A 13,893-nucleotide genomic window follows, 5' to 3' on the forward strand; every position below is an offset into this window, starting at 1 on the left:
TACAGAATATACAGTGGGGCAAAAAAGTATTTAGTCAGACACCAATTGTGCAAGTTCTCCCACTTAAAAAGATGAGAGGCCTGTAATTTTCACCACAGGTACACTTCAACTATGACAGACAAAATGAGAAAAAAAATCCAGAAAATCACATTGTAGGATTTTTTATAAATTTATTTGCAAGTTATGGTGGAAAATAAGTATTTGGTCAATAACAAAAGTTTATCTCAATACTTTGTTATATACCCTTTGTTGGCAATGACAGAGGTCAAACATTTTCTGTAAGTCTTCACAAGGTTTTCACACACACTTGCTGGTATTTTGGTCCATTCCTCCATGCAGATCTCCTCTAGAGCAGTGATGTTTTGGGGCTGTTGCTGGGCAACACGGACTTTCAACTCCCTCCAAAGATTTTCTATGGGGTTGAGATCTGGAAACTGGCTAGGCCACTCCAGGACCTTGAAATGCTTCTTACGAAGCCACTCCTTCGTTGCCCGGGCGGTTTGTTTGGGATCATTGTCATGCTGAAAGACCCAGCCACGTTTCATCTTCAATGCCCTTGCTGATGGAAGGAGGTTTTCACTCAAAATCTCACGATACTTGGCCCCATTCATTCTTTCCTTTACACGGATCAGTCGTCCTGGTCCCTTTGCAGAAAAAGCATGATGTTTCCACCCCCATGCTTCACAGTAGGTATGGTGTTCTTTGGATGCAACTCAGCATTCTTTGTCCTCCAAACACAACGATTTGAGTTTTTACCAAAAAGTTATATTTTGGTTTCATCTGACCATATGACATTCTTCTAATCTTCTTCTGGATCATACAAATGCTCTCTAGCAAACTTGAGACGGGCCTGGACATGTACTGGCTTAAGCAGGGGGACACGTCTGGCACTGCAGGATTTGAGTCCCTGGCGGCGTAGTGTGTTACTGATGGTAGGCTTTGTTACTTTGGTCCCAGCTCTCTGCAGGTCATTCACTAGGTCCCCCCGTGTGGTTCTGGGATTTTTACTCACCGTTCTTGTGATCATTTTGACCCCACGGGGTGAGATCTTGCGTGGAGCCCCAGATTGATTATCAGTGGTCTTGTATGTCTTCCATTTCCTAATAATTGCTCCCACAGTTGATTTCTTCAAACCAAGCTGCTTACCTATTGCAGATTCAGTCTTCCCAGCCTGGTGCAGTTCTACAATTTGGTTTCTGGTGTCCTTTGACAGCTCTTTGGTCTTGGCCATAATGGAGTTTGGAGTGTGACTGTTTGAGGTTGTGGACAGGTGTCTTTTTATACTGACAACATGCAGGTAACGAGTGGAGGACAGAGGATCCTCTTAAAGAAGAAGTTACAGGTCTGTGAGAGCCAGAAATCTTGACCAAATACTTATTTTCCACCATAATTTGCAAATACATTCATTAAAAATCCTACAATGTGATTTTCTGGATTTTTTTTCTCTGCATTTTGTCTGTCATAGTTGAAGTGTACGTATGATGAAAATTACAGGCCTCTCTCATCTTTTTAAGTGGGAGAACTTGCACAATTGGTGGCTGACTAAATACTTTTTTGCCCCACTGTATGTGTTATTTTGCTTCACTTAACCTGTGTGGTCTAAACACATCCGTATGTATTAAATTGACAACTAATTTTACACTACATGACCAAAAGTATGTGGACACATGCTTGTCGAACATCTCATTCCAAAATCATTGGCATTAGTATGGAGTTGGGCCCCCCATTGCTGTTATAACAGCCTCTACTCTTCTGGGAAGGCTTTCCACTAGATGTTGGAACATTGCTGCGGGGACTTGCTTCCATTCAGCCACAAGAGCATTAGTGAGGTCGGGCATTGATGTTGCGTGATTAGGCCTGGCTCGCAGTCGGCCTTCCAATTCATCCCGAAGGTGTTCGATGGGGTTGAGGTCAGGGCTCTGCAGGCCAGTCAAGTTCTTCCACACAGATCTCGACAAACCATTTCTGTATGGACCTCACTTTGGGGCATTGCCATGCTGAAACAAGAAAGGGCCTTTCCCAAACTGTTGCCATGAAGTTGGAAGCACAGAATCATCTAGAACGTCATTGTATGCTCTAGCATTAAGATTTCCCTTCACTGGAACTATGGGGCCTAGCCTGAACCTTGAAAAACAGCCCAATACCATTATTCCTCCTCCTCCAAACTTTACTGTTGGCACTATGCATTCGTGCAGGTAGTGTTCTCCTGGCATCCGCCAAACCCAAATTTGTTTGTCGGACTGCCAGGTGGTGAAGCGTGACTCATCACTCCAGAGAACGCATTTCCACTGCTCCAGAGTCCAATGGCGGCGAGCTGTACACCACTTGAGCCGACGCTTGGCATTGCGCATGGTTATCTTAGGTTTGTGTGTGGCTGCTCAGCCATGGAAACGTATTTCATGAAGCAGTTATTGAGCTTACATAGCTTCCAGATGCTGTTTCGAATTCAGTGTTTCGGTAGTGAGTGTTGCAACCTAGGATGGACAATTTTTATGTGCTGCGTGCTTCAGTACTCAGTGTTCCCATTCTGTGAGCTTGTGTGGCCTACCACTTTGCGGCTGAGCTGTTGTTGCTCCTAGACATTTCCACTTCACATTAACAGGACATACAGTTGACCAGGGCAGAAATTTGACGAACTGACTTGAAAAGGTGGCATCCTATGATGGTGCCATGTTGAAAGTCACTGAGCTCTTCAGTAAGGCCATTCTACTGCCAATGTTTGTCTATGGAGATTGCGTGGCTGTGGGCTCCATTTTTATACACCTGTCCGCAACGGCTGTGGCTGAAATATCTGAATCCACTCATTTAAAGGGGTGTCCACATACTTTGTATATATAGTGTATATTAGGTATGTACCAATATCCAATATTTTCCTTGCCAAAAAACCCGATACCGATATTAAATATTTTAAGCCTTCTAGTTAAGTTAAATAGTTGAAACACACACACTGACCAAAAAGTTATTTTGTTGACATTTACGTATGTCCCCATTACCAGTAAAAAATCATCAAAACCTGTTTCTTTCACTTACTTGCTGTGCTGTTTCATTGTTTATTTGTTTAGTCGTTTCATTATCAACCAGTATTTCATCATACATGTCAAGCAGAGAAGTTTCAGCTCTGTCTGTCTATGGCCTCTCTTCCTCCGTGCGCACTGTCACTGTGTCCGTTTCCATCTTGTCCAGCTGTGTTTGTAGCATACAAACACGTAAACCCTGTTTCTTGTCTGCATCGAAGTAGCGGTCCTTGTACCTAGCATCGAGCATAGTGGTGACACAGTAAAGAGGCTCAGAGAGAATGCCACCGAATCGCTTGTTCACAGCCTCTAGTTGAGTACTTTTGCAAGTTTAACCCCACGATCTGTTGTAAGTTTTGTTGAGCAGGCATTTCAATGCCATGACAGAGGGTAATACGTCTGCTGCAGAAGCAGTTGATGAGCTTATTTCTCGAGTCAGTTGTTTGAATGGAGCTAGGAGTGTGTTCATGTTTCAAACATGCTCTCAAATGCCATTGAAATGGCAGAAGTGGTATGAGAACCATGAGCGGTTTTCCTCAGTACGAAATCCTTGTCGACCCACTGTGCTGTCAGACTCGGCATGCTCATGGGGCTGACATCGCTGGTCCAAATGTCAGTCGTGAAGCTAATAGCAGTGACGCTCATGGATGTGTTTCAACAATACTGTGTAACTCCATTAGGGCTACATCTGAAAAATAGCGCCTACTTGGTAGTGTGTACCGGGGCTCGAGGTGCTCGACCAGTCAGCGAAAGCCAACATCATCCACAACAGAGAAAGATTGATTGTCAAGGGCAATGAATTCCATTGTCTTGCCGTTAATGGATTTCGCCTTTGAGTTGTCTCGCTGACATTTTCTTACTCTTTCAAATGACTGCTCAACTTGAACTTGTTTAGTTGTTGGAAGTGTGCGCTTAGTTTTGTTAATGCTTTTGTTCCAAGTAGTCGCTGAACTTCAAAATAGATCCACACAGCAGACATTGTGGGCGAGGTTAGGAATGCTGTGTAGCGCTGTATTTTTCATGGCATCATTACGTCCTCTACCTACGTTTATATAGGTTTGCACGTCCGCTTTGACATCGGTTTTGCACATCGCTGTTAAACTAGACATCAGGCCGATGCCGGTGTTGGAATTTTTAGCTGATGTCGGCCGATTCCGATATGCTTACTGATATATTGTGCATCCCTAGTGTATATATAAATCACTGGGTTATACTTGTAGAATGGTTTCCCTCATGTAAAGAAAAATGGTCCCTGGTTTTGAAAAGGAATCAAACTTGGTGTTGGTCGTTTTCCAATTGAATGGTGTTACATTCTCTGCATGAAAGAGACATTTGTGATAAGTCAGACATCTGTTAAAACAAAGCTAAATCAAGGACTCTATGTGTCTTTGAAACCACTTCTCAAAGAGCAACAGGTGGAGTTTAGTGTTCTAGGACTTGGTTGAGTCTCATTGTAGCTCATAGCTCTATGTGGAGCAGACCGATAGTGTTCTCTTATCATCATATGTTTCTAGGATAGTGTTTCCATTGAGCAGGTCATTCCACATGTGGTCAGTCTCGGATTCCTGTGCTTTACTAGACTCTACTGTCGCCTTGTGACACACGTTTTTACCTCATATTTTCACTATAATAGCTACAGATGTCGGATCTTAATTTGATTACCCTTTTGCAGGAGAACTTTCTTGCAATGCAGGAATTGTAAAACGTGTAGTGTATTTGAGGCTTAAAAAGGCTTCTGAAGTTTGTAATTTGCACCTTGAAATTTTAATTGATTTTTCCCTTACAATTTTTTTATCAACTCCTACAAAGATGTGCATTAATTATTATCCACATAATAATTCACATTTCCTGTTGCTACAGAATAATTTTTCTTGCTGAAGCAAACTGGTTCAAATTAAGATCCTACGTCTGTAGTTTTAGACTTTACTCATTATTCACCAGACCTGGTCTTCTCACATGGTCAAGACAAACTCCCGGTCTTAACTATGATATGTGTTTTTGATGTGGTCTTTCAGGTCAGTGCTCTGCGGTGCTCTGCAGGAGTGGAGGACCTGGTGCTCCTGGACAGGGAGAGGCTCAAGCCCCTGACCCACGGAGTGGCTGCTGCTGGGGTCACCGTGGACAGCGAGGTCAAGTGGAAAGTGGGCGAGGCAGAGTTCGAGTCACTCATGAGGATGCTGGACAACCTGGTAAGTGACCTCACTATTTTATCTGACTTTTCCCACAATGCTTAGCATTTCCATCCTGAGGATGTGTGGGAATACATTGACATCATAATCCCAACCAGATCTCCCATGAATCAAACATGGGAGATCATGAATGCCAGCTGTAGCTCCTTGAACTAATGCACGATTATTGTCCAATATAACCTATTAAAGAGTGCCACACCGTTGGGGGTTTATCAAAGATGAACGTCCAATCTTAGCCTGCGGCTAGCAGACTGTTTGCTAATGCTGGGTCTAGCATCCCCTGTAGATAACTGTGATGTTCAGGGGGCTTCTCCCCTTTAAACACTACTATCTCAACATCACTACTAATGATAAGGGACAGACACAATCTCTGGGCACAGCACACCCTACTCTGAGAAATCCTCTATTGAAACTACTAATGACATGCCACTTCCTGAGTAGGCTACAGCTGTGTTAGCTTGTACAGCCCTGTGTCATCATAGCCCGCCTCCCCCATCATGGATTCCAGATGGCAGGCCATGCTGTGTGGAGTAAAGAGCACAGACCACAAAATCCTTCAGAGTCGATTGACTGGAATACTCAACACACTCCCTGGGTTCCGCTCAACATGGTTGAGTTTGGGGTTTGCGGTCCCCCACCCCCCTTTTCTTTGATGTATTCCACACAACATTTCCCCTGTGTGGCCAGACTTTATCTATTCCCTTTGAAATCAGGCACTTCTGAAAGCGTTGTTTATATGTACTGTACAAAGTGTTCCAACAATGTAAAGAATGTCTTCACTGGAGAGGCTGAACATTGGGTGTTCTACAAACTGCTTAAACCACTGGCTATAGTCATTTTTATGGAGTGTAATATTTCACATGGTTAAAGATGGAAATGATCTTACAAACTTTGTGATGGGAAACTGCACGACCAATGTCCGAAAACGTGTCTTTGGGAGATTGATTTTATATGTTGCCACGGTGCAAATCACTTAACAGTACCTTGTGGTACTGAGCGTAATTATGTTGCGGAAACCTTTTCCTTGGAAATCACATTTCCTAATTAATATTCATGTATAAAGGCTTTATAGTTGATGGATAACAGGTGGCAGTTTTCATGGAGTCCATTTTGGCAGGTGGACTGAAACAATGTCTCTGTGTTGCTAGGGTTACCGGACAGGCTACGCATACCACCACCCCATAGTGAGGGAAAAGATTCGGACCAAAAACGACGTGGAGATTCCTGCCACGGTCTACACTGTCCCATTGGTGGACAGTGATCTGGGTCAGAGAAAACCGTTGAACGTCCTGGTGCAGAAACAGAAGAGGGAGAGGACCCGCTGGCTCAACTCTCCCAACAGCTACCTGAAGGTCAATGTGCCTGAACGTTCCCCCAGTGGAGAGTGCAGCCCCAGGACCAAGACCATGGTGAGCAGCTATAAACCATTGTTCTTCAATCTACCTTGTGTACCGGGAGACATGCAGTAATATCTATATTGCTTCAACCTGACAGTCTGTGTTCCTATGGCAGAGCTAAAATATTTGCTCAAATATGAAGCTTTTCTGTAGGTTGCCAGAGCAGTTTTAAATGTGTGGATTAGCCTGCCCTCTTGTGGAATCTTGTAACTGTATGTATGAAACACCAACATTTTTCTACATAAAATCTTCTTAGCTTACCCAATGCATCAAATGTGTTAATGTCTGTGTTAATGTAATGCTCCAGTCTGAAATGTATTTTTATTAAACCAATATCTTTCCTTTTAGTGGATGAAATCTGAAGAGACCAGCAATGGCACTGGCACCCCCATAAAGATTGAGGACCCCAACCAGTTTGTTCCCCTTAACACAAACCCCACTGATGTCCTGGAGAAGAGGAACCTGGTGAGCTAGAACATTGTGTTTTCTAATCATGCTCCTGATTGAAAGTTCGGACATATTGGGTTGGGATAAATGTTGAGTTCAACAGCTTGACCATACTATTGAACTCTCTTCCCAAGCAAATTCGTATTGATCGCAGTGACCTATAGGGTGCAACCTGTCTCCCTCTGGCATGACAGCTGGGTGGACCAGAGGATCAATCAGTCATAAAGCCTTTCTGTTAATTTTGATGGAGTCAAAATGTGGTGTCACTGGGTCATTTCAGGACAAAAATAGACAAAATAATAGACTCCCGTTAGTCTAGGGACACATTTGGGTGTAGTAGATCATTCTAATTACCCAGAGAGTTATGCCAATGTCTTGAAAACAGAACTTACAATTATTTTAAATTTGTTATTATTATATTTTTTTTTTAGATAAGGCAACAGAATGCTGGTGATCACATGACTTCAGGACCAAAGTCCCATCTTCTAGCTGGCATCGTTGTGGACACCATACCAGGACCTGTAAGTACTTGGATCAACTTCACACCACTAACATGATATATGTCGTTCCACAAAATGTTTGCCTTTTGAGTCCCTTTGATATTTTAAGTAGAAATTGGGCACCAATAAAATAAATAAAAAGCCTGTTATATTAAATTAAGTGCCCTCTAATATAGACCACATGGAGAATTCAATAAATCAGATGTATATTATGACTAAGGGACTTGCTTAAGTGCCAAAATTAAGCATTTTAACATGTCCATTTTGACATGTCCGTCAACCCTGTGTCACCTCTAGGAAGATTTTAACCCCATAATTTCGCCAAGTTTTCACCATCATTCTAAAGCCCAAAGTTATTTTGTTGCTTTGACAGTCATTTCTGAAGATTATTATTTATTTCATGTGATTCATTTACATCTGTCCCTTATTATGAAGTCAACCCAGTTACCTGAACTCAATTCTCGTTTTGTAATGGTGAAACTATTCCTTTTTTAAATATTTTTTTCAAAAGGAACATAGAACATCTAATAGTCATATCATAGTGTAAAAGTAGATGAGCTGCTTCTACTATTTTTGGCCATTTTCTGGTGTTTTGTGGTGTAAAACTGAGTGTGTCGAGCACAACACGTCAACCCTGTTATCCATAGGCTAGAAATGTTGTGTTTTTGTTTTGTTGTCGAAGCTTGCATTCAATTGCCCATCCCTGTTGCACACAACACGCTTCCATTCCAACTTGTTTTTTTGTAAAGTTGAAAATGTGCTCTTTATGACAGAATGTTACTGCACTGTTGGAGCTAGAAACAGAATCATTTCGCTACACCCGCAAAAACATCTGCTAAACATGTGTACGTGACAAATAACATTTGATTTGTCACAAGAGGTTTTATGGCTGATTTTAAGATTAAATCGTCAACCCTGTTACATTATTTGACACTGTGTATAGCACTTACTATAGTCCATTTTTTATTTAACCTGTTGAGATGGGAAAACTTGTTTTTTATAAAGTTGAACATGTGATCTTTATGAAAGAATGTTAAAATTTGGTGAAATCAAAAAAAAAAATGTGCAAGTTACACTTCTCCACCTAATTGGTGGAACGGCCCATATGGTAGTGCGTTTCATAGTTGTCATGATCAGAAGACTAATGTGGGTCTTCGTTGGTCCATCCTTATATTATGTGTTCAGTGAAGTAGTTGGGTTGGAGATCGCAGGTATGTATTGGCCTTACCAATGGTTTTAGGTTAAACTGAATTTGTGGAGCTCATTGGTCACTAAGCACTATGTCTAGCAGTTAAAAGTTTAACCCCATTTGTATGTACCTCTCTCCCCTCAGGCCTTTATCATTGAGGATGAGGAGCAGACACGCTCTCTTCCTCCAAACCCCTTCAGTGAGCTGACAGAGAAAATGCTAGAAGAGTATAAGAGTGTTTTGGAGCAAAGGCAGCTAGGTCAGGATGGTATGATTCTCCCCTATCTCATTACAAATATCAACTCTGTCATGATAAAGATAATTTTATTCCCACCTCTGTTATCTACAGTAGTGATGACTAGGGCCCAACGTTTTACCTGGCCAGGTCACATGGTCAGAATAAAACTCCAGGCCCTATTGATAACCCTTGAACTTTGAACTTGCAGATGCTGATGATGTCACAGATGCAGATGAGATGACAACTTTTGACGAGTCCACCATCTCACTGTCCCTGTCTCCACTCATGTCTCCAGTCAAAGGTATAGGCTATTTCATTAGAAAGGAACAAGACCATTGTGTGAAATAAAGTTTCAGTGAGATGCTTAATTCCTAAATCAGGGCATTCCTTCTCTTTAACATTGAATTGGTTCTAATACATAGAGTTTTGGAAAGGTTGCACTACAGACAAAATTGTCATCGTCATACTTCCTGTAAAGGAGTATTCTTTTTTTAAAAGGTGTATAAGTGCTTCGTTCACCAACCCTTCCTCGCTGACTTGGTTTCTTCCTGTTAACAGAGATCATACCCAATGGGAAAGACTATATGGAAGAACTGGAGGAGAAACTGAACATCAAGGTATCCAAGATCAGCGTCAGCACAACAGAAACGGTTGAAATCTCCATAACAGAGAAATCAGGGGGAGACAAAACCCCTGAGAGCCAAACCAAGTCCCCAAAGAAGAAGAAAAAGTTTCGCACTCCCTCCTTCCTAAAAATGAATAAAAAGAAGGAGAAGGCTGAGGCCTAGATGGAGAGAACCTGAAGAAAGCCAGGTCAGCTTGTTTGGTATGAGATGAGATCATAGGATGAGGTGTGTTCCTTAGAGAGGGAATGTATGAGTCACTAAGATCTTAATAGATCTCCAGCTTTTGGGAGGGAGCAACTGTGACAATAAGCCTGTTATTACAATCTTCTTATTACTAAATTACTTCCTCTGAGGACTCCACACATGAATAGTAGACATGGTGATGAACGTGTAGTGTATCAGCTTTATTGTTCTCAGTATGTACAATAGCCAATTTGCCATTGTGTAATCAAAACACATAATAGTATATAGCTACAGAAACTAATTCTTTAAAATCAAAAAACTCACTGAAATACCACATTTAGCCTGCTATGTATTTGTGTTCAGGTCCTTTTTCCAGACGGCTCATCCTTGAATGTACAGTAGCCCATAGTTGAAGGTAAGACATGTAGATGTCATGAGGCAGTGTCAAGTGAGTGTTGTATCCTGGTGCCTGAATGTATTGAATGTATAAGAAGTGTGGTTGGTTTGTATCTGGACCTAGACATAATAATGCTGTTTTAGTAGATTTTTATGAGTAGGATAAAGTATGGGTTGTAGTTGTGTTTCTGATTATTCGGTTAACATTTTGATATACACTACAGTACATATTTGTGTTCTTAATAATCCATTTGTTATACATAATACTTTTAACAATGCAAGACAGGGAAGGCAGTTTTAGCCAGGCAGAAACTTTTCAACTTTTATTTATGCCAGTGATATTATTTTAGTGGTTGCTGCTTATTCGTTATTGTGATTAAATGGACTGATAGTATGATGATTAATACAATCTCTATGAGCTCAATATGGCTGAATTCGTTTTGCCACATTCACCGATATGTACACATGGATATCATATGACTGAAAGCGAAATGACAAGTGTAATGATATGAGATAGCTAGGCCTATATAAGGCTATGGAAATGTTATATGTATGTGCTGTGTATGTGAAAGATTTAGTTGAGACAGTATCTTGATAGATCATTTGAAAGTTGATTAGGCCATACAAATGTAATCAAATGTTTAACGGGTGCCCCTCTTAAAAAAAATGTTTTTTTTGAGAGAGAAATCTGATATTGTTGGAAGAAATGCAAGATTATAGCAAAAAAACTATGTTGTGAAGCTTCCAGTAGAGATATACAACTTCCTCTCTGATTATGGCTGAATTGTACCTCTTTTTGTCTCCCCAAGAGGCTAAAATCTCTTGATTAGGTCACCAGGTGTTAAACTAAGGTCACTATAGTATTTTAACAAGAGTGAGTCTACTTTTCACAAATATTTAAATAAATGTGTGTGGCCTTAATAGCAATATGTTATAAAAAAAAAAGCTATTCTCTGGACCTGAGTTAAACCTAAAGACAAAGTAAAACATCCAGAGATGGTATAAATCGAGGATTGGATTTATCCCAGTAACCAATGTGAATGATTTGCTTCGATCCAAAAGGAGAAACATGGTTTTCCTTTGTAAATACTGTGTTTTGTGAAGCTGTTTTTAAATGCAATACTGAAATGAAGGTTGATCAATTTGCAACGGTCTGACATTTTATTTAGTATGTTTTGATGCTTGTCAGTTTATGGTCTGTTGAAGTATTACAAGTTTAGATGCATAAACCCTGTATATCGTGTTCACATTCCCAGTTTGTAACCTGCATTACTAATGCTTATATTGTCCTTGTTCCTTTGTTTGAATTGCTTTTGTATGGACTGAGCTTTTGTAATATAACTTTTGCTCTGTATAGACGCTTCATAGAATTTCATTACATTCTTTAGGAAATGACATTTCACAACATATAATAAAAACAGTGTGTGTTTACGTGATTGTTTTATTAAACCATGGTCCATTGTTTATATATTTTTGCATTTTTATGTCATTACATCATGCCACAAACATTGCCATACACTGAGTGTAGAAAACATTACATCTTTCCATGAAAGACTGACCAGGTGAAAGCTATGATCCCTTATTGATGTCACTTGTTAAATCCACTTCAATCAGTGTAGATGAAGGAGAAGAGATGGGTTAAAGAAGGATTTTTAAGCCTTGAGACAATTGACACATGACTGTGTATGTGCGCCATTCAGAGGGTGAATGATACAAGTTTTAAGTGCCTTTGAACAGGGTATGATAGTAGGTGCCAGGTGCACCAGTTTATGTCAAGAACTGCAATGCTGCTGGGTTTTTGATGCTCAACAGTTTCTTGTGTGTATCAAGAATGGTCCACTAAAGGACATCCAGCGAACTTGACACAACTGTGGAAAGCATTGGAGTCAACATGGGCCAGCATCCCTGTGGAACACTTTCAACACCTTGTAGAGTCCATGCCCCGACAAATTGAGGCTGTTCTGAGGGCAGAAGGGGGTGCAACTCAATATTAGGAACGTATTCTTAATGTTTTGTCCCCTCAAGTGTATATCTGGCTGTATGAGACCATCTTCAAACCCAAATGGGAACACCAACCAGGGGTGTATTCTGTGATGTTAGATGTCAGAATATTGCAGATGGAAATGTCATGAATAAAGCTGCCTCTTATTTGTAGATACTTTACAGTCAATCATATTGGTTCTACATAACACATTCTATAATGTTGCATCCTCCTATCAACAGGCTCCCCTGGCAATAGCCACACACATACAATACCGCAGGTTTTAAGGCTTTCATTTTCAAGCAGACACAGCAGTGTGCTAGAAAACGGTATCACCCAAAAAAACGATGCATTTTCCTGATTGATAATTGCTTGTGAAGCCCTTTCTATATTATTCGGTCTATTGCTGTAGTGCCTAAATAGAGGTTGCCATGGTAATCCAAGGAGAGGGGCCGTGGAGACAAAGAGGTGATTTACAATCCGACAGGTGTTCCTGTAAGGGGTGTGAGACAGGATCATACCACCACCCTCATCTCAGGAGGTGACAGATTGACTATAATTGGGAGTGAGATCTCCATGCATCAAGCAGTAGCTTAAATTATTCTTAAAGTAGTCAAATAAGCGTTTGTAATCCAGTTTAATTTGGAATGTATATAAGACGCATATTTGTATCCTCTAGTGAACCACACAATAAGTGACAGGCAAACATGGAGGATTAAATCATTCAGAATGTAATTCAGAAAAAGTAGGTGACAAACTTTCAAAACTTTTCTGAACAACAACCCCCTGCTTTGTCTGAGTGTTAACGGGAGGAGGAGTCTGTGGTGGTATGCTTTAAGGAACAGGTGACACACTCTGGCCTGGTGGAGTGACCGTCTGCTGTGACCTCAGGGCAAAGAACAACCATTGTGTTCAGACAATAGGCACAACTGCATAATGCCTCACTACAGACATAAATAGCATCTCGGATCAGATGATCACCACGGTATGTAATAACATAGTCATATATAGACAATATGTTCCAATAAGGTCAGATAGGAAATATCTTACTCTTTAAAGTACAATACAATATCTTAGAACACTTACACAATATTTCATTTTGTGTACCAGTTTTGAGAACAGTCAGTCGGCAGACAGTACAGTGGCAAGAAAAAGCATGCAAACCCTTTGGAATTACCTGGATTTCTGCATAAATTGGTCATAAAATTTGACCTGATCTTCATCTAAGTCAAAATAGACAAACACAGTCTGCTTACACTAATAACACACAAGCAATTATACATTTTCATGTCTTTATTGAACACACTGTGTAAACTTTCACAGTGTAGGGCGGAAAAAATATGTGAACCCTTGGATTTAATAACTGGTTGACCCTCCTTTAGCAGCAATAAACTCAACCAAATGTTTTCTGTAGTTGTGGACCAGACCTGCACAATGGTCAGGAGGAATTTTCGACCATTCATCTTTACAAAACTGTTTCAGTTCAGCAATGTTCTTGGGATGTCTGGTGTGAACTGCTCTGGAGGTCATGCCACAGCATCTCAATTGGGTTGAGGTCAGGACTCTGACTGGGCCACTCCAGAAGGTGTATTTTCTTCTGTTGAAGCCAGTCTGTTGTTGATTTACTTCTGTGTTTTGGGTCGTTGTCCTGTTGCATCACCCATCTTCTGCTGAGTTTCAATTGGTGGACAGATAGCCTGACATTCTCCTGCAAAATGTCTTGATAAACTTGG

At 40.8% G+C, this 13,893-nt stretch overlaps 1 protein-coding gene across 2 annotated transcripts in view; it reads left to right on the forward strand.

The window, feature by feature from the left end:
- LOC139411763 (gamma-adducin-like) overlaps positions 1-11,610 on the forward strand; it is a 36,435-nt gene extending 24,825 nt beyond the window's left edge. For both annotated transcript variants that reach the window (XM_071158503.1, XM_071158495.1), the window contains exons 9-15: positions 5,030-5,203; positions 6,352-6,612; positions 6,949-7,065; positions 7,479-7,568; positions 8,881-9,004; positions 9,183-9,275; positions 9,533-11,610. In XM_071158503.1, the coding sequence (XP_071014604.1) occupies positions 5,030-5,203; positions 6,352-6,612; positions 6,949-7,065; positions 7,479-7,568; positions 8,881-9,004; positions 9,183-9,275; positions 9,533-9,762 (1,089 nt within the window). In that variant the 3' untranslated portion in view covers positions 9,763-11,610. The remainder of the gene's footprint in view (positions 1-5,029; positions 5,204-6,351; positions 6,613-6,948; positions 7,066-7,478; positions 7,569-8,880; positions 9,005-9,182; positions 9,276-9,532) is intronic.
- The last annotated feature ends 2,283 nt before the right edge of the window (positions 11,611-13,893 follow it).

This window comes from Oncorhynchus clarkii, chromosome 1, assembly GCF_045791955.1.
Source record: "Oncorhynchus clarkii lewisi isolate Uvic-CL-2024 chromosome 1, UVic_Ocla_1.0, whole genome shotgun sequence".
Classification (NCBI taxonomy): domain Eukaryota; kingdom Metazoa; phylum Chordata; class Actinopteri; order Salmoniformes; family Salmonidae; genus Oncorhynchus; species Oncorhynchus clarkii.